Source organism: Halichoeres trimaculatus, unplaced genomic scaffold (assembly GCF_033239565.1).
Source record: "Halichoeres trimaculatus isolate MK-OKI-2021-1 unplaced genomic scaffold, fHalTri1.1 fHalTri1_scaffold_1, whole genome shotgun sequence".
Lineage (NCBI taxonomy): Eukaryota > Metazoa > Chordata > Actinopteri > Labriformes > Labridae > Halichoeres > Halichoeres trimaculatus.
In genome coordinates this window covers 35415563-35437314 of record NW_027437179.1, presented here as the reverse complement: position 1 = coordinate 35437314, position 21752 = coordinate 35415563, and the positions used below count along the sequence as shown (strand labels likewise).

Sequence of the window (21752 nt, the reverse complement as noted above, 5' to 3'; positions counted from 1 at the left end):
CAGTCACAAGGGTGCATTTAGGTACTGAAATACGTACCCATCCCTAATTAAAGACAGGTTTATTGCTACCATCTTGCAAATGATTGCACAATACTCGCATGTGGTTGAAATTTGTCCACACTGCTAACATTTAAGCCAAAGAATTGCAAATGCTAACATAGACTGTCCCACGTTTGTGTGTCAGTTAATTATTTTTTACTTTTTAGAACCATATGCCCCTGGCCAGTTACCGTAGCGTGCTGTAAAGCAGATGTAATTGCTGTAATGCGTCTTGCTGTTGCTGGTTTTCTCATAAAATTTATGAAGTTCAGCAATCTCAGATTGTTCAGTTATACTGACGCATTAGCATTTGGAAAGCAATTTGTGCTCAGTGCTCAAAGCGAAAGTGCATGATCAGATGAGAGGATTAGCTCAAATGCCATTCGCTGATCAATCAAAAAATGTCCAAACCGGCTCTAACCGGTCAATTGACGTTGGGATGTCCATAATTACATCTCAAGCTAACTCATATCCTTTAAATCAAATCATTGTGCAAGCATCTGTTGACTGTCTGATAAACATTTTGAATACAGCTTAATCTCGAGCAAACAAGTATTTCACCCCTGCTGGTCAGATTGTGGTAGAGCATGCAAAGGAGTGTAAAGTTTGGCCACAACTAATGAAAGCAAAAAAGAAGAGGGAGGCCAAATATACTTTATATTGGAGAATAATTTATTGTGAGGAACAAACATAACTTTCAAGCTAAAAACAGCCTAGAGCATCAGATTAAAACCAAGGTACAAACTTTTCTACTGTAAACTTTTTGCTGCAGGACTGTCTCAGTTCTCCTTTTTTTGGAACTTTGAAGCTTGGCCTGTGAAGTCTAAAATAATCACACATCGCTGAAATTTGGATGATCTAATCAGACGAGGTGACACAAGGTTAGAGTAGGATGTATTCAAACAGCAGCAAAACCAGCGCTGAAAGAAACATCTTGCTTCATCTTTACACCAAATGATAGAAAAGTACAGATAATGGGACCAATAAAGACTGCAACCATAAAGGAGGCTGAATAAAGGTATCAACAGCACTAAAACTCAACAATCCTCATCTCTGAGCCTGATGTTTAATATCCTGTAGTTTTCTTCTTGTTGCTTTCTATGACAATAACAAAAAGATGGATTACAACAAAACCATTTTTGTTGCATTCAGATACAATGACACTAAAGGGGTTCTGATTCTGATGTGCTAAAAGACAGTTTTATTCTGTGGAGTTTACAAAGAACTTGCCCAGCAATTTTCTCTTCAGAAAAAAAACCAAGATGTTGACTGTTTTCACTGCCAAAAGTCGGTGCAGAAATCCCCTCTTTTGATAACCTTTAAGAAAAGGTAAGTGCACAGTATTGCAGTGAACTTAAATGAACTTTGAGTAGCACACACTAGATTAGCTGGGATGAACTAAATCTATGAATGGGATTACAGACATCTGTGTGCAGCAGAGTATCTTTGGGGCAATGTCAGTTTTTTTTTTTTTTTACTGAAAACTGGACATCTGTCAGACAAACCGTTTGAGGATTATTATCCAAGGAATCAGAAATAAAAGTCTCTCCAGACGTGATAAATGTGGGGTGACAGAACTGTTAGACGCTAAGGCAAAACCCTCAAGCTGCACTCCTTCTCTGGCTCTAAACAAATAAATGTTAGGACTGGAGCACAGTGACATGCCACTCATGATATTAATTCATATGGACAATAAGCATAGCATTCAGTCAAAGTAATTTTACTCATGATGATATGTCCAAAAAACTCATTTCAAGTGCTGTTGCTTGGAAAAATACTGCCACAGCAAGTCCCATCACACTTATATACCCCTTCTTGAACATGTCATATGAGCTCAAATGCTTCGAGAGGTTTGGGCTCATGTTGGTGCAATACGGTCCAACGTTAGCTTAAAAATGATAAAGCAAAGAGTCTTCACTTTGCATTTGTGCTCCACTTTTCATGGGTGAGTGGAAGCAGATTTTTTTTGATGGTGCCTCAAATTGAGAGGCTTGTACTGGCTAATGGTTTAACAGAAAGGAGCACAAGAGGATATCTTCTTAGCAGCAGCCATAGTGAAGCCAAGGAATATAGCCACAGGGTCAGACAAACTAGTTCCTCCACCTTTCAGTTACACAGCATTTAAGCTGAAAGAAAACAAAGTATCTGGGGCTTCGTTGGAGTTCAACTTACTAGCAAATGGCTCCAGGAGAAAAATGATGGGCAGATAACCTTATACGATAAATGCTGTGCAGCTCAAAGATAACTGTGTAAAGGTTATGCACCAGTGTTTTTCGGTGTAAACAGCTTGGAAGTTCATGCTCGTATGCCTGGAGAGATCACAATCAGAGGAGGACTGGATCACACCAGAGCCTCATATTTCAGACAGAAATTTTATGGTTCATGTGAAATCTGGGTGGTTTTCCAACTCAATAATGGTCTGATGCTGGATGTGAAGATTTAACCAACATTTCTTGTGCTTTTCAGTTCAGAATCCACAAACTCCCTCATCAACCTTCTCCAACCTTTTGATTTTCTAGCAAGACTTTATTCCCCGAAAAAAGCTTTTTTTTTTCCAGTGTTTGGATTCACATTTATTGCCGTTATCTATCTGACTGTAAGGATTTGCGTCATTAACATCCAGATCTTGAGCTCACAAGCTGAGCTGATGTGAATGAAAGTCCATCTTAAGGCCCAGTGGACCCATAATGCAGGAACAAAATGCTGCTTTTTCAAGAATTGGTTTTAGTCTGTTTCTTGGAAACCTTGGATAATTGACCCAATGTTAAAAAATAAATCAGACTAGTGAGGAAATGTTACCCAATCACCAAACACAAATTAAAAAGCTAGCTGCTGCTTGTCTTGTAGTCTTTACTAAGCCTAGTGAATGCAGAATTGAATTGAAAAAAAACTTTATTTATCTCCGAGAGGCAGGGTAGAGCATTCAACAGATAGCACAACACAAAGACCCTGTTTCACATCATTAAAATGCTAAGATGCTAAAATCTTAACTTCAAGAGAATTAACGTGAAACAATTGCTCAGATTAAAAAACAAAGTAGAGATGAAAAACACTAAAGTACCAATGAAATCCTGGGACATAAAATTTTACAAAAAGAACCCATGAGTACTGGAAAACAATATCGGAGTGCAAGTAGTGTGAATAAGTGCAGTAAGGAGTCTTAGATGCCAACAGGGGTAGGTATGACAAGTGCCAATAGCACTCTTAAACAAATAGGTAGAGAACAGATAAGGTGAAAACAGGTAAAGTGACTCCATTAAAAATGTCTGCTTATCAGGGAGATGCTAATAACGTCTTCTGTCAATCAAAGAGAGGACAAAAAAAAAAAAAATGTCATAAACTTCTTTATTTGTTATTGGTTGGTTGGTTGGTTGAAGTTAAAAACCTGACTCGAGAAAGGCTAAAATCTTAATGACCAAACTAGCAACATCCATATCCTTAGTATCGACTGTATAAATAAATTGATTTCAAAACAGCTCCCTCAAACTGAATCCAAAACTCTTAGAGCTCCCCCTTGTGATGTTTAGCAGTACAGGCATAAAGCCTGCCTCCTCCACTGAATCAGACGGGACACGCCTTCTTTCATAGTGTTAAATTGTTTAAAAGGAAAGTGCATGTTTAATTGAATGAGTTATTAATAATCTCATTAAAGAAGACAACAGTGAAGGTCATATATTGAGGCTTAGCTGTAATTCAGCTATCCAATTCTAGCTGGGGCTACGGATCCAGGGACTAGTAAATGCCATGACACTAAAACCTTCTACAAACTAGGCCCCGTATGAATGTCCAGCCGTTACACAAACAGACCATTAGTCATAGCATAGCATTATAGAGTGGCCCACTTGGCCGTAACGACTGCCAAAAGTTGGCCGATTAACTAACCGCACCCTAAAAGTGCGGGCGGTGCAGAATGTCTTATATAAACTTCCTGAAAAACCCCAAATCCAACAACCTTAGCCTCTGCATACACAGCAATAAAAATGAACACAAATCTAGATTTGCTTAATGTCTTGGTTTGTTGTATGTTTTCGAAGATTTCATTCATTGGATCCCTCAATGTTTATTTAACTGTAACATGTGAGTATGATATCCGCCATACTTAAGACAGCCTAACATATGTGGTAATACTGATGTTAGCATCTGTAATGGTGGGGTCTATCACCATTAAATTCAATTCTATGTTGGGGCATTAACCTGACTAATGCATACGGCTATTATTTTAATTTTTTTATTCAACGTTAGTATGAAGTCTGTTGTCATCGCTAATGGCTAAACGTGCAAACGGGCCCAGATGTCAACAGGCAGGTAAACCAGATGGTGTGCTAGCTTTGCTAACGCTATAGCAACACTCTGCATACCACTCTGACAAATGACCGACACACTCTTTGATATTTTAAGTCTGCTGGGCAACAAGGGGTGTGCCCATCCTGCGCTTCAGGTGGGATGACAGGAGAATCTTCTTGTGTTTTGATTTGAGGAGGACTACAGGAAGTTCAGTGTCAAGCATAATAAAGGTCAATGTAAAAGAAAAAAATAACTGGTCTAGTAACAAGAACTGTATTGTGATTTTACACATTTTAGACCAAATGAATCCTTTCTGACTCTTTGATTCCCTATCTGTGTTAAAATTATACTCAACAACTTCCCTTTCAAACATCACTAGTTCCTACCATGCTGATTTAAGTTCAAGGGTTGATTTTGGAGGGAAAATCTAGTTAAAGTTTTTAAAAGGATGCTTTAAACAGTGTGATTGACCTCTCTGTCGACAAACCTGCCATCTGTGATGCTTTGTGCAGCAGATCAGCAGAGAAAAAGAAGAACGGTAAAGGAAAATGTAAAATAAGTTAACATGAAAGACCTGTGATATCTCTGTCATAATTGTTAGGTTAAATGTGTGTTTTCTTTAGCAGGTGAGGTGCAATGTCAGCTCTGTTGCTTCACCTGCAAAACCTTTGGCTCCACATTCACTCTTCTAACATCTCATGTTGCCCAAAGAGTGTCTGGAAAGTCTGCATTTTTAACTTGAACACTGCTTTATTTATCGTGTTACTGCTTTTATTTCATACAGCAGCAGACCTCAGCACCAATAAAGCACCAGAGGTCATTCTGAGACACCGTTTGTAGAGTTTAAACAGATTTCGCTGTTGTTGCTGTATCGCTTCAGGTAGAACGAGGCAACTGAAATATTCAAGTGCTAACAAAATCAAGTCGGCTTTGGGTCTTCACTTCTGTTGATTCGAATCATCATCTTCTAAGGGGCAGCCCGAGCAAACTCCACCAAGCATAACAGCATTACAAGAACAGCAAGCAGTCTTTACACCTGCTCCCTGACCACATTTAACTCCTGAGAACATGTGCTGTATCAGGTAAAAGGCGGAATCTGCACTCACTCTCAGAGTCAAATGAATGCTGACAGTTTTATTGGGCAGGAATAAATTAGATCATCTGTGCTTAAATAAAAATTCAGAGTGGAGGAGCAGGCAGAAAAAAAATAATATAATAATCAGCCCAGAAGATGAAGCAATCTCACATTATCATGATCAGCTTCATCATGAGAAACAGAGAAGTCAAATAATCATATTTAATGCAGCTTGTGATCCACATGCTCAGAGGCCTGTTTGTATAATTCATGTCACGTGTTCAGCAGATTAATCCTGTGAACTCTGAAGTTAAGTTCTTCACTGGATCAAAGGTTTGTGCATAAACATTATCATAAATGACAGATGTTATAGGATGAACAGAGACATGCGTATCATAGACCGACTGTCTGTGGAACTTCACTCAGGCCTGCTCCTGTGACTGGAGATTGATGTCTCCGTGATTTTTGTTGTGATAGAAAATGTAGGGATGCTGTCCCCTGAGGGAAGAAAGTCTCTCCGTGGCTCATGTGGAGGAAGTCAGCTCGCATGAAAAGGAAATAATCTGTTGTCATAAGATGCATGGCCCACACAATCCTCCTTTTACTCCCATCTGCACAGCTACAGTCCATCCAGAGTGACGTCAATGTGCAGATTAGAGCTCCCTCCTCCCCTTCTCCCTCGTCTCTTCCCTTTTTTTCACGCCTAATCTGGATTTTTTTTTTATATTGAAACCTCTGCGATGCTGCATTCACTGCCTGGAAGATGGCATTGAATCGACAAAGCAGAGGAATGAAAATAAAGAGGCAAAGCAGTGATTTGGGATATTTAGAGCCACCACAAACTGAGACTACAGGGGGTTGCTAAAGAGGGCTATACATTAAAACGATAAGAAAAGGGATCCCCAGCCAGCTGAAACAAAGAAATGTTTATATCTAACAGTGCATGATGGTAATTTTGAATAACGGGGAAAAGATAAAAGGATCCTATGACTTTTAAATGAACATTGATCAGCTACAATAAATGTTTCCTACTTACAACCAGTTAGGTTGCTGTGCAAGCCCCTCAGTGTTTTCACTGAATGAGACAGTAACTCTAGCATGTATGGGATTAGAGCTGCTGCAGTGTACTATTACTGTGTTACCTATTGGCTCATAGCAGGATGCAGTAGAGGTTCTTTATGCTGCCACCTGCATGAAACTGAGAAATGACTTCTGGTGCAATTGCACCAAACAATATTAAACTCACTCGAACAAATGAATTACAAATAAAGTCCATCCATGTAAAGGCTGGACTGGATGTGAGTGCTTGTCAAGTAGTGCAAATGATGTGAATTTGCCTTGTTGCAAATTAAATACGCAAATGCAGCTCATTTGCTTCATCCATGCTGCCCAATTCATTTTATTTAGTGTAAACAGTCAATTCAAACTTACAGTTTTCTACATCTACTTTTTTCACACAATCTGCTCACAACCGGCATCTAACAATGCATGAAGGAAAATAGGGATGTCCCGATCCAATATACTGATCAGTATCGGCTACTATGGCTATTTTTGGAGGATCGGATAGCACTGGATTTCCTTACATGATCAGGACGGATCCAGTTTTCATGTGTTTTCAGCACCGCCACGCTTTACAGCTGCCACATCGCAAACATGTAAAGTGAGTTTTCCTCGAGGAGGTACCAACAGGGCTCACTTTGATTCAACAAATATGATTCATCATTTACAACAGAACCACCCAACGGAGTATAGGATTTATCAGGGCAAGGTATTAGCAAAACATCATGAAAAAATCGGATCGGAAGTAAAAAAAAATCTGTATTGCGACATCCCTGGAGGAAAACAGACTGAGGTGGTCCCCTCTCACAAAGTTGAAATTGCTGGGCATTAACACAAGTTAAGCAAAGAACAAAAAACATTTTTGCATATGTATACCAGTTGTTAGCTTCAATGTTGCCAACTTAGCAACTATGCTACTATACTTACTGAGTTACAGACTGCTTTAGCAACACTTTTTCAAAACAGCCACTTGCAACAAATCCAGCAACTTTTTCTGTAGTTTGCAGACCCTGACATGAAAGCACGTATCGATCTCACTCTTCTCAACAAGCAGCAGGTGCTGCCGTGGGCCCCTCCCCATTCCAACTGCTACCACTGAGGCACAGTCTGTGGCGGTAATGCTCCTGAAATTGAGCGCCATGAACACAAAAAGAAGCAGATCAATAAAAGCACTGCCTTCTTCCATTCAATACTGCAATTTTTTTCCTAATCACTGGGACATCAGTGTTTTTAGCATTCTGAAGATTTTGCCCTTTTACACATACCACATACAGCATTTTGGCAAAATAAGTGCATTCTGGGAGTATAGTGCATTGGTTAAGAGTGACCTTGACAACTGGTTTTAATGTTGAGCTCATTTTACAACGATCAACTCATCAACTTTGTATCTTATAAAAGTTTGCACTTGTTGATTAACAGTGACAGATCATTCCTAACAAAGACAGCACAGTCATTCTGCCACCAAGTTCAAAATAAAACTAAAACATTTTCTTTGCGCTTATGATTTGTTTTTAATTCACATAAGTGGAAAAAATAAAATTAAACTGTTAGACTTTTGGTAATTATAAAAAAAAAAAAAAAAAAAAAAAAAAAAAAAAAAAAAAAAACTTAAGTGCAAAAAAAAACTTAAGTGCAAAAAAAACCAAAAAAAAAACCTTAACATTCAACTCGCAGCAATGTAGCGCCAACTACTGGCAGGAGGACTTACTGGATTTAAGTTGTTTATTTTTTGCTTTGAGTATCAGCTGTTGTATCGGCAGCCTTTATGAGTACAGATACCTTGAAGCAAGGCTGGTATCTGCCAGGTAATCCCGATAAAAAAGTGCATATATCTAAAAAATTAAAGTCAATTTGCTCAGTCATGATTGAAATGCTGTTCCAGAATTCTACAACCACCCCTATCTAAATTTCCTGTCTCATTTAAGCCTCACTTTAAGCCACTACATTTACTGCTCACCCTGAGTCCTCCATGTTTCTTCCTTTCACAACCTTGCCACACTGAAGCACAGTATGATAAAATAAAGAACACAGGGCCAGCCTGTGCTCTGTCTTTTCAACCTGAGGTCACACTGATGTTGAATAATTCCACTTGCTTGTGCTTGCTAAAATCTTTCATCGCCAGCAAAAAGAAAGCAAACTCTGTGTCTGGAAAACCATCCGTGCACAGCAGTGTTACTCCTGCGAGCTTAAGCCCCCTGTGATGAAGCATGAATGCAGAGATAAGTGTCATGTATGCTCCACAAGGCTCCTCTCAAAGTCTAACAGGGACGCTAATGTTGGGACACAGAGGCAGAGCAATTGTTATTACTCAGCAGCCATGTTCGAACACGATAAGCAAAATCGCATAATCCACATTAGCATGTAGGAAACAGTGAGGGCAGAGTACAATAAAACTTGCTGATAAAGCTTGACAAGAAATCCCAGCTCATTCTGGCTCTAATTTGAAAAAAGGCTCTTACATAAAAATGTTTTATGGATGAAAAATATAATTTGCAGATAACATTTCTGATGCGAGAATGTGCAGCATGAGACTTCTTGTCGACTCTGCACGCCAACTTTAGATCACTAACAGTAATGTTGTACTTTCTCTATATAGACCGTCATGGGAGACCTTTTTGAGCTCTGCGGCTCTGCTTCCTCTATCTCTGCAAACCACCAGCTGCACAGGGAATCAGAGATGCTTCAGACTCCCACGCAAGCCTAAGACATCAGGAAGCCAGCCTACATCTGCGTAAGGAGGACTTCAGGGATGAAAAATAGGAAGTAAGGCTGCTGATTGAACTCTGAAGCCCCGAGCCTTAAGTTGTCTCTGCTGATCATAGATTTAATCATTTGATTATTTGCATGAGAACGCAAATGTACTTCAGCCATATGGACAAGGCAAAGTGCATGATTTTTCGAGGAGTTTCTCTGACGCCCCAGTGAAACACTTTCCATACCAGAGGTCCCTGGAGGATACGTTTTTAATGGTGGTTACAGATTCTCTTGTATTATTTGCGCTGCAGGATATGCAAGCCCCAAAGGTTGATCTCTTGGGCCCCGGGCTTTGAAGCGACGAGTCATCTTGAATGCAAACACTGAACACTCGAAGTTAATAAAGTATGTAAATGGATTTTCACTGAGTGCTTCTGTGCAAACACCACACTTTACAGCTCATGTATAATGCCAAAAAGATGATTTGGTTTCACACATTTACCTGAAAAGCAGAGAGCTGGCATGTATGCTAATGCTCAGAATATGTATTCTCTCACATGTGGCTTATCACTGTCTCAGACATTTCAGGTGTCACGCCGGCAGGATGGATGCCTTTGAAGAAACTAAAAAGCCAGAATTTCTTTCAAGATCAACAACCGTGCCTCAATGTGGAAGCCGCAGTGTGCTCGGTTGAGGAGTGTGAAAGTGTTTCAGACCTGCTGTTGGAAGAATTGCAGCACAAGTGTCGCAGACTTGTTAAATAATGGCATAACAGGTTTGTTCAAGCCCTCTGTGAAAAAGCACAATTTGAGTTTTAACTGAAGCTTAAAACTTCAGAGACTCCTCAGCTCTCTGAAACTTTGACAAAACATCAGTAGAGAAAAACAGAATCATTTTATGGCTTTGGAAATGTATGGGTAAATTTGTTATTGATAATGATCCATAAGATCCAAGTGTTCATACTTGTCTCTGACATGACCTTGAACACACCTCAAGTAATCCTAATCATTAAATCAACGAGTTTTCATCCTGATGGTTCAATGTGGATTCTACCACTGGATTACTGTTTTTAACTAGCAGGTTCTGCTACAATATTCAGTGAAGATTACAACAGCTGTTTCCGGAAAAGGATGACAGTGACTGAGTTTTGACCCAAAGACAGTCAGAGGTACCCCTCAAAGCTAATGTACTTGGCCATGGATGACATTTTCAACATATATTAGGTTTTGTTATTTCATATTTTGAGTTTGGTAAAACCATAGACTTCATAAATAATGGGCTTAGTCTTAGTCAACCGTCTGTTTCTGAAACAGAATTTTGAAGAAAATCAGCTAGCACAGCCATGTGAGCTGAGCTGTGCCTCTGATTGGGTGAACTTGTTATCCCAATATCTTCTTAACCACTGAGTTAGAAAAAAATCACCTCGATGGAGAAATTAGCGATTCAGATGGGAGGCTTTTTTTTTTTTAGCCAGGCTGCAAATACGTTTAATTCTGAAGTGAAAAACTTTTTTTTTTGGCTTGCTGTAAATATGACTTCTGGTACTTTCTAGGGATGGGTACTGAATTGGGTACTTAATAGGTACCGACCAAATGATATCAAAAGTGCCGGGTACCGATTCATGTAAAATTAAAAGGTACCATGGTTAGGTACTTAAATGCATCGTAGTGACCGTGAGGGAGTGGAAGAGTAGGTGATGCTGTGATTAACACAGAATTGCAAGGTTATAAATTAGAGAATAAATATGTTAAATTGAAAAGAATTAACATTTTATTATTAAACTGATATATTTTACTTCATAAGCACACCAAAGTACCGAAAATTGGTACAGCTGAGTACCAATACCAATTGCCAGGTACCAGGAATCGGTGCCATATCGTTTCAAATGTGAAAGGTACCCATTCCTTGTACTTCCAGGGCCATTCTCAAGTGGACACTCGAGAAACAGCAGCATTTAGCACTTCCGCATTGTTTCATATTTTCAGACCGGAGGCTGCTGCTGCTGCAACTGGTCAAAAGAATTCTATTTTGCAAGGTTTAATATCTTTTTTGGGTGCCAATAAAGTTTTATTCAAAACTTAATTGGACAATAGTTGGACATTTTTTTAACACTGAATCATGTGGCTCAGCTTGAGACTTAAGGTTATATCATAGAACAAACAAGCTTTGATAGTAGAGCTGATATTTGCACTGATCTATTTGGTGAATCTGTGATATTTGGAGTATGGAGGACACTATTGTGATTTGTTATCAAAATGAACGGTTGACATGGACAGTTGCCAATTATGTCTGTCATTTTAAAACCCACAAAAATGAAGTTTATACAGTTTGAATTTAAAGTTTGAATTCTTTCACTGCCATTGACGTCTATAGACGTCATTTTGACGTTAACGTCAACGGCTGGCAGTATGAAGCTCTCTGGCAGTGAATGAGTTAATATCATAATATATTTATGAAAAACATTTACAGTACTGTATTACATGCACTGCAGTACTGTTCAGTTTAGTGTCAGTTCCAAGGCCCAGGTCTCTGCATCAGTATTGAGGCTTTAACAGTTGGATCAGTGCATCCCTATGAGAAAGCTACCAGATTTTTCAAGTGTCTCATGCCCCGACTAAGAGGAAACCATTATTTTTTGTCCTGCTACCACTAGCCAAAAACTGTATACAGCAACATCAGTTTAGTCCATACTTCGCTGGGGGGGATCTTCAACTCCCTAGCAGTATAACTGTGAGATGCTGGCAGAAAGGACTGCAGTCCAGAAAGGGAAAAAAGGGACACAAACCCAGCTACACGGCAGCATTTCTTTCAGACATAGATGATTTCTTTGTCTGCATCTCTCACCTTGTTTATAAGAAAAAAGTATCAGAGGCGTATATATGACTCGTTACTGTATTCTGTATCACATTGTTCCTTTTCATCAAGCTTGTAGACCGAGCAGCAGTAGCTATGAAGGGCTGAATCTGAACAACAAAAGGACCGATGTGTTGACAGGTTTCAGCCCAGATATGCAAAGTGAAAACTGAAACCATAGAGAAGAAATTGCACGCTTTTATTAAAAAAGACAGGAACTTGTAGAGGTGTTAAAATGTAATTTATAAACTCTTCAGTACCAAAATGAAAACCCCTTTCAATCCTACGGCGCTGAGCATGGAGATTTTAAACCTCATCCTGCACTCTTTTTTAATTATCCCAGATTCTTCAGATTAGGGTAACCTTTGGATATAATATAATCCTGGTTCTCTTTGTTAATTGTTCTGCCATCTTCTGTCTGGTTTTTCTAATGAGGCACAAAAGAGGAACGTTTTGTCCGGCTTAATGTTTCTCATAGGGGCTCCAACTTTTAGGCTAACCATTCAAAAAAGTTTTGACAAAATCTTCCAAGATTCTAACACAGAAATATACAATCATCGTATTAATGACAGGTTTTGATCTGAACTACCCTTTGTCATGGAGGCTAAGATGTTCTCACCATACAGGAGCTACACCTCATTTACTTAATAATCAGATTTGTAGTTCCAAATATCCACTGACGCCCCACGGGGACTACATCCCATCACAAAGACCTTCTGAGGTCAATTTGATTTCTCAGTTAAAGCCGTTTCATTTCAGCACAGTGGTCCACATGCACAAAGCCAGCTGAGGGCACTTTAACAAAAGCTGTCATTTCTGGGTCACCAACCTGTTTCAAGCTTTAATATGGTTCTTTCATCCTATTAAATGGGATTTCAGGTTACACAAGATCCCGACTTAAAGGTGAGCGTAACACAAATTATACTTTAATAGAAGGTGATCACCGAGGGAGACAATTGGGAGTCCCACGGGAAATGGACAATGAGTGCTGTATGACACTTTTGTTTTTGCCTTCATTAGTGAAGTCATTAGATGAAGTACTTATGTGCGCACTGTGGCAAAGTACCTTCCCCTGGTGTAAGAGATCAGCCAGGGTCTCCCAGAGGCATGTCACAGGGTTCAACTGAGATGAGATGAGCTCTCAGACTTTTTACACAAAGTCACCTCTCCAAAGACAAACATGTTATTCTGCTCTTGTTGTTGGACTCACTGTCCTTTCAGAGAGCTCGATAAACAGTTTTACCACAAATGTGGTCAGGGATTTTCTTGATCATACAAGCCTGGAAACGACTTTGCCATAAAAAGAATACTGCTTCAGTATTGTCTGTTGACTAACAGCAAATTACCTTTTATGCTGTACATCCAATGCACAGACATACATATTCCCACACTCTTGAGTTAATTTTGTTGGTATTTCTGGACATTTTCCAGAAGCTTGCAGATACCAAATGATGCCATGCCTCTTAAAATAACTGAGAGCAGTGTTGAGCAGTGTAGATAACAGTTTCAGTCAGATCAGGAAGAAACAACAAAGAAGACGAGTAACAAAGAGAGTAGCTGTCAAGGCTATCTTTAGGCACACTCGCTTGAGCTGAGGAATAGGATAAAAGATCCAGGGCATAACCTCACACCACATCCTGATGACGACCCCTAGAGGTTGAAACCATAGACTGTATAAAACCGTGACATCACCCATCTGTTCCTGATTCCATGAAATGAAGCCAATCCACCAATACAGCCATATTGGATATGACGCCGGCATTGAGCTTCCTTTCAAACAGCTACAGGGCGCCCGTCAGTCATGTGAGCTGAGTTGCGTCTCTGGTTGGACAATCAAAAGATCCTAATGACTAAACCGCTGAGTTAGAAAAATACCCAACCCCCCACCCCCAAGCTGTTGATTGAACCAGACTGTAAATGTGCTTTTTAATGCCATAAAAGTCTGTTTTTTTGGCCAGGTGTGCGCAGATTCTTGACGAAAAGCAACAGGTATTCATCTTAAAAAGCTTCTGGCTTTTTTCGTTTGGACTATACCACACCACCTAAGAGAGCACACATGAACTTTGGAACATTGCAGAATTTTTGGAGGAAAATTTTAGCAAGTTCTTTAGAACCTACAAACATAGTTGAATTGCCTCGCCTGTGCACAGGGACAGAAAACTATACCAGTGGAGCTAGGATGGCAGCAGAGGAGTAGTAGAAGCCAGTTCAAGTCCTTAAGTACCTTCGAGTAGGTGCACAGTGCACTACCATCCTGTGTTCATCCATCCTAAGAACTATTCTGTCCTTAATTAGCCCTTCATGTTTCATAGATCTTTGTTCATACTGCAAACACCAGTGATAGACACTCACATCTGTTCATTTAAGCTTATTCTTATGACAGTGTCTTAACAGAAGAACCTCAAGTGTTCTAAATGTTAATGCTAAATGAAAAGTAGTATAAAAGTTTTTGCACACAGGAATCATAGTTCTCCAACTTTTACTGTGGCCAGTATACAGTGTCTGGGTAAACTACTTTTCCTGCAATGTGTGAAACTCAAAAATAGGATACCTAGGAGGCAGACTGTAAGTCAGGGATTTGAACATACTTTGCATGTAGACCTTTGCCAAAAACATTGTTCCATTCTTTTCTGGAAATGATCCAGTATTGAAACATACAGCTGTTGCACCCATACTGCAATGGGAGCTGCACATTTCTCCTATAAGAGGCATTTATAAATAGATTTAAGCACGAACAAAAACTGCCCAAAAAAGAGCAGAACTAAACAATGAAGACAGCTCCTAATCTCTGTGTAATCATTTTATATAACTGCTGAGAGCTGCAGGCTTGATGCAAAGCCTGGTTATTGTGAGATAGTGGCATAACCATAACCCATTTTCAGCCCATATCTCTTCTTCACTTCCTGTGAGTCAAGACCAGCCGGCAGCCAGCAGACAGTACCAGTGCACACAAGACTGTGTGATCTAACAGAGATCCAGTGCCTGTTTAATCTGTCAACACTGCTATGATACCAAATCTACAAGCCAACTCTCAGCCTACTGCACTGCGAGGAGACATTTTCTTTGCAGCTTTGGAGGAGCAGACGGAAAAAACTCAACCTGTGCTGGAAGAATAACACGAAGCAGTGTTAGAAACCTGTAGCAGGTTTAACATATAAGCAAATGAGATCTACTTTTATGGAAAGTCAGTTACCAAATGCATCTTTTTCCAGCCACTTTTGGATGCAATGCAGCTCTGATTCACTCAGCATCTTACTGGAAGAGCAGCAACTATGTCCTATGTGCAGCTGTTGACCCTTTGACCCTGTGAACATGAGCTGATGCCTCTTGATTGTTTGACTCCTTATCCCTGTGATGTTCCAACCAGACTCTGCTGGTTACAAATCACTGAACCCTGACTGTCCCATTTTCTGATCTCCATAAAATCAGAGCAGGGTGTACTTTACTGCTCCGCTCTTTGAATCCACGTGCAGCTGTTCACCTAAGAGGGTTCCTACTCACTATTTGCACCAAGTATGGGACATGCAGCATGAAAATATTGACTTGAATGTATTGCGATGAGAAATGTAAATGAGAGACTCTGTGGGAAAAGCTGTATTTAATCAATAATGGAGAGAATTGTCATATACTATCAGAGCAAACATCAGAATTATAACGTATGTGGTGTTGAAGGAAAGTAATATCCTCAGTGTGAAATGTGCAGAAGGATATATCTAGTATTACTGCACTAAAGACTTCAAAAAAGCAAAAGAGAAGAAGAGATACAGCATTAAAAGCTACTTTGATTTCCAGGTAAGGCTGATCTGAGAAAATAGTCTTGTCCAGAGGATAAATGAGTTTCTGAGAAAAAGCATAAAAAAGTTATGATTTAATATAGTCTTTATGTAACTTCTGAAGATTTCTATCCGTACCTTTTTTTTTTATTATTCTATCATCTCTTAGAGAATATCTGACATCCTGTGAAGCCTGTTCTCTCTAAATAGCACTATGATACAGTCATTGATACCAATCAGTTATAACTTAATAAGGTTATTTTTGAACTTCAAAGGGAAAAAACGATCACGCCAGCCTTTGAAATGATTTAAAGTGAAACATAAACCTTCATTATCCACCTGAATCGATACACCCATAAAGAAAAGCAGCCCATCGCTTCTATATGACACCATCCCAAAGTAAAAACACTATTTCCTCAGTTTAATTCTTTGGTGTTGGGTTCATTAATTTCCCCCTAACAGAAAGTCATAAATCAAAACTTTACAGTGAACGATAAACTACGTCATGAACAGCAGCAAGTGAACTCGGAGCAGCGATTAAGATTGGTTATTCTAAATGAAGCAGGACCAATAGATCATTTTTTCCCCATTTCTCTCTGTATACTACAGGAGCAAGTGCTTTCAATTTGAAGATACCCACATCCACAAGAAAAGTGATGCTTATGTCCAAAGAGCACCACCAGTCGTTCCTGCTCAGGCATCCTCTCTTTTGAACCACATGTTTGAAAAAGCTCCAACATCTTCAGCTGCTTTGAACTGCTGCAAAAAACTACAAAGTGCAGCTTTTATCTGATGTGACACACAAAGCTAAGTGAAGATACTCCAACACTTGCTTCCCTGGTGTTGAGTAGCTTGGTAAACTCTACAAAAAACTAACACTAGTTTGCTTTCTCTGTAAATATGAGCACAGCTAGCACAGATAGCTACACTTAGCATAAAGCTACATGCACTTCTGAAGCTATAAAAAGCAGAATTTTACTCCTCCATATATTCAGCACCTATGCTTTCTTCTTGCTCTATTTTGCCAGTGTTTGCCAATATGAGGATACCGCTGCAGCCATAAAAAGAGCTAGCTTTGGTTAGCATGAAACTAGACATAGCTCTACTCGCTTCTTCTGAAACCAAAATAAGAAAACCCACCAGCACCTTTAAAGCTAACATATTTGAATCCCCGTTCTTACTCTTAAAGTAAAAAAAAGCCTTTTCTTGTTGGCATGGGAGAAGAAGCACTGGGTTTTCTAGGCAGCTGGCAAAACTTAGCAAGTTGCTACAGTTGTTGCCCGAGGGAAAATGTGAGGTGCTCTGCTAAAATATGAAAGACAACTTTCATGAAGACAGGGTTTTATAGTAGAAACAAGTGCTTACATACTCACTGTTACCCCTGGACAAGTCTTGTTTTATCAGGACATGCATGGGAGTGCATTAACACATTCATCACTCATCTTGTGGTGAAGGTTGATGCCAACTGGGGTTATGTGTTGCTAAGCACTGTTGCTGCTTTTTTTTAATGTCACAGAGAAGCACAAGGTCAACAGATAGCTGGTTCACAAGTTGCTGCATCTTGCTTGATGAAATATCGATAAATCTTTTTTTTATTATTATTATTAGCACCAAATCATAACAAATGTTATCCCAGAGCACTTTCCAAAAACATTAGCAGGTCTAAACCTGTTAACGTTAATAACAATTTATTGACAGAAACCCAACCTCAAGACAGGATATGAAGTCTCATCTCATCTCATCGCACCATGAGTACAGCACTTTGCAGCATTTAGCAAATTACAATGGCAAGGAAAAGCTTCTCTTTAATGGACAGAAACCTCAGGCAGATCCAGACTCACGTTAAACAGACATCCACCTCAAAAACATGGCCTGGAAGACTCCTCCAATATAAACAGAACATTTTTGGAAACAGGTCTTCATAATAAACAGGTATTATTCGAGCTTCAGAAGTGCTTACAGTCTTATCTTATTACCCCAAGCCATGCTAGTTCTTTTTCCTGTTTCTAAAAGCTAACTGCTAAGCTCATCTAAGCTACCCCTGGCTGTAGCCTTGTGTTTTCAGAAATTATGAGTAGCATTAACTTATTCATTCAATTCTTGGCACAAGAAGATGTTTGAGAATGTTTCTTAAAACTTTAACCAGCAAAATCAGCAAGTTGCTGCTTATAGCCTTAAGGGAAAATGGTCAGCACACTCCTCAAATATCAAAAACAAGATTTGTAAACAGGATTTTCTAAATGAAAAAGCAAATTGGAGCTATTGGCGTGCTCATTGTCTTATTTTGTTACCATTAGACTAAGCTAAGCTAGCTGCTTTTCCTTGTTTCGTGTAACTATAACTGCTAGCTCATCCAAGCGCCAGCTGGCCATAGCCTCATGTTTACAGGACATATATGGGAGTGATATTAACCTTCTATTCATGTTGGTACAAGGTGTTTAACAGAGATTTCTAACATGTTAAGCAAGCAAAATTAGCAAGTTGCTGTATTTAACCTGAAGAAAAATAGTCAGCACATTTTGGAAACAGGATGAAAATGAGATGTTGCATGGGCTTAAAATGTCCTAAAAGACTAATTTTGTTACTTCCAGACAAACCCACGATAGTGGTTTTTCTTTGTTTCTAGTAGCAAACTGCTAATCTAATCTAAGCTCCTGCTGTTTATAGCCTCATGTTAACTTATTCAACCCTTGGCACAAGAGCAGTTTCAACAGTTGTTTCTACAAACCAGAACAGCCTGAATCTCTAAGAGCCAATGCTGCTCTGCATGGATTTGATTCCTGTGTGAATGTCAATCTACAGGATGAGCACCACATCCATCCATATATTGGTGTGTTGGCTCCCATGTTGTAAAAGTCAATGCAATGTTTACAGGAGCACTGCAGCCTGACAACAGCAACATGTTTTTACTGCTGACATGAGGTATGGGAATAAGTCTTACCATATGTCCATCCATGCAGAAGACAATCATAGGTATATATGACACACTAAAGATTTTATGTTTGCTGTTCACTGACAATGCACGCCTAGGGACAATCGCTCATACCCTTTGTGGACAAGTGTATATAGGCTGAATAAAAAGAATCATGCATAAAACATGCGACAGTGTGACTCTGTGAAAACCTCATAGCAAACAGTCTGCCTCTGATGATGTGGCAAGGATTAAAGCCAAATGTAAATTTCGGGGATGGTGCCTGAAAAGTTTCTGGTGATGGTGCAAGAGATGCAAGCTCCATCAACGAGTTTGTTCCAAAATGAAATTCAGTGCGTATCGTTTTTTTTTTTTTTTTATCATCTTCGGCAGACATAAAAGTATTTGTTGAAGAAAATAAAAAAGTATGAAGGTTCAAGAAAAAGACGAGAGTTGAATCAGTGACCACAGGCCCTCTTCTCCTTTGGGGACCAAAATCTACTTTCAGACACAGACGCATTGAAGTCAGGAATCCTTGATCTTGTTAAAACACACACATAACACACACACAAGGAAATTGTGTGTGGGTATGAATCCAGCGTGTTATTGAGAGGACGAAAGGTAAAAAAATAAATAATAAAAATACAACTTCTGAAGAAAACTGACAGAGGTGAAATCGTGCCGTCTTCACAGCTTGGTTTATTCTGTTGAAACAGTAGTGACAACAACCACGCAGCCTGACCGCAAGTCACTACAACTCCAATACTGCCAATTGATCTGTTTAAGTCTACCTATCAGTGTGTGTGTATACATGCTGATCAATGCTGAGTCCTTCATGGGAAATCTGACTTGACTGAGAGCAATCAATGAAATGAAGCAAAGTGAGCCTGAACATTTCAGATGAGAAGAATTGCATTATTGAAGCAGTCCTGAATACTTTACACACAGCTGAGTTTGTGTGCTGCTCAGAGTCCTCCGAGCAAAGCACGCCCAGAGGTATTTCAGCCTCCAACATTATGTTAAGCACAACATGACATAATGATTTCCTATTTGGGTCAGCGAAGGTCAAAAACACTTCAAAACAACAAAATCCCCGGCTAACAGCGCAGGTTAACAGGTTAGTTTGTGAGACATGCTGCTCTGATGTTCAAGCTCTCGCTCTGAAGTCCTTCAAACAGCACAATGTTCCCACCAGTGCAGGCAGTGTGAGCTGAACTCCGGCAGAATGAAAAGAAGCTGCACATACTTTTTCTATAGGCTATTTCTCAGTGAGGGAATCAAGTGCTTGCAGTGCAGTCTTGCAATGCAATGCAAGCTTTTTGATGTATGACACCAAGGAGAAAACGCATGGCTCTGCAGAACAAAATGTAACAGGGACCTTAAGAGAAGACACACAGGATCAAAACATGCTTAAATCACCGCAACCTGGCTCTTATCGGTTTTAAAAATTCTATTTACACTGCCTTCCTCTAAATAGCAGCAAAACGTCCCCTGTTTAATCAGCCTGCCTCCCCCTCAAAGAGGAAACAATCCCGCAGAAGGCAGCAGAATATTTCTACAGGATAAATCTCATTTCGGATCTGAATTCATTAAAACTGATCAGTGTGGCGTTTTCATCCTCCAACACAGCTCAACACGTCAACGCAGGACGGAGAGGGAAAAAAAAAACACGCGACACTGATGTCACCGCTGTGCAGAGGAGCTCGCTCTGAAATCAGACATCTGCATAGACGAGCAAGACGCACTTAAACGCATCTCAAGGCGACAACTTTGATATCTGTTGAGTCCAGGCACAATCCGAGGTGAAAAGCCACCGCGGCCGGGACGCAGAGGAGTGCGCTTCGGCGTGGTTTAGTTGCAGAAGTAAAGATGCTGTCGTGCGTGTTGCTCGTCATGCAGAGGAATTAAGACTTAGTGCATAACTAGGCCTCCTGCTACCCATCTTTTTGCATGTCCTTTGAGCACGCAGGCATCACGCATTGTGCAGCCTGAACTCAATCCGACCATTATTCATTGATTTCTCTCCTCCTCGACTTCACGGAGGGGGGAAAGTTGGCATGAGGCGAGCGTGGCACCGATCGCCTCCACCCGGCTGTCCTGTTTAATGGCCACTTAGTATCTCACTGTCACACATGCATCACTCATTTTTTTGACATTTTGGCTTTTTTTGTAAACCCACGCATGAAGTAGAGGATGCTGCACGAGCGTGTTAGTCTGTGTGGAAATGATTTAAAGGGGGGTCAGACTTACCCACGGCTAAATCCAGTAGATCCGCGCACAAGAGCAAGCACAACGAGAAGACGGTCATCTTTCCCATATTTTGTAATAAATCCCAAACTCCATTTGCGTTTACATGCTCTCCGGGTCTCGGCTGTGTAATCCCCGCCATTCCAGAGGTATGCGATTGAAAGGTGCCCCCAAACTATTCATGATGCAGCTCAAGTCTGAGTGGAGAAATCGGAGAAGTTGACAATGAATACGGCATTCAGAGCAGCGAGAATCGTGCATCAGATCACAGGAATAAAAAGACTCTCAGGCTGCGATTTCAGAATAAGAAAAAGCGGAGTGTTCTTCTTTTTCCCAGCCAGTTTAAACAATAGGGAGCTGCGACGAGAAGAGAACAGAGATGGGCTCTGGAAAAAAGAGCTTTGGATGAAAATGTGTTCCTCTCTCCCTTTCTCCCCCCTCTCTCGGCTGCGCGCACTCTCCCTCTCTCCTCCCGCCCTCCACAGACGCACAGTCATTCCTGATCACTCGCTCTTTTATTTCACACAATTTTCCTTAATCCCACCCTGGATTCAGACCACTCTAATTCTGCCATTAAGCCGATTTATTTCTGTTGGATTTTTTATTTTCTTGTTTTAAAAAAAAAAAAAAAAACGGCTTTTAAAGCTCCTTGTGCTGCAGTACATTATAACCTATTCAAGAATAATAAACAGAGGGCAAATCATGTCATGTTTATCAGATAGGTAATAATGAATATGAATCTACTTTTTCTACCTTTTTTTGCGGCCAAGGAAAAAAAGGACTGCACTCTATTCTGCCAAAATGTCCTTGGACTTTT

At 40.0% G+C, this 21752-nt stretch overlaps 1 protein-coding gene across 3 annotated transcripts in view; it reads right to left on the bottom strand.

Moving 5' to 3' along the window:
• Positions 1-21372, bottom strand: part of igsf21a (immunoglobin superfamily, member 21a) — a 362000-nt gene extending 340628 nt beyond the window's left edge. For all 3 annotated transcript variants that reach the window (XM_074677099.1, XM_074677108.1, XM_074677116.1), the window contains exon 1: positions 20939-21372. In XM_074677099.1, the coding sequence (XP_074533200.1) occupies positions 20939-21077 (139 nt within the window). In that variant the 5' untranslated portion in view covers positions 21078-21372. The remainder of the gene's footprint in view (positions 1-20938) is intronic.
• Positions 21373-21752: the final 380 nt, after the last annotated feature.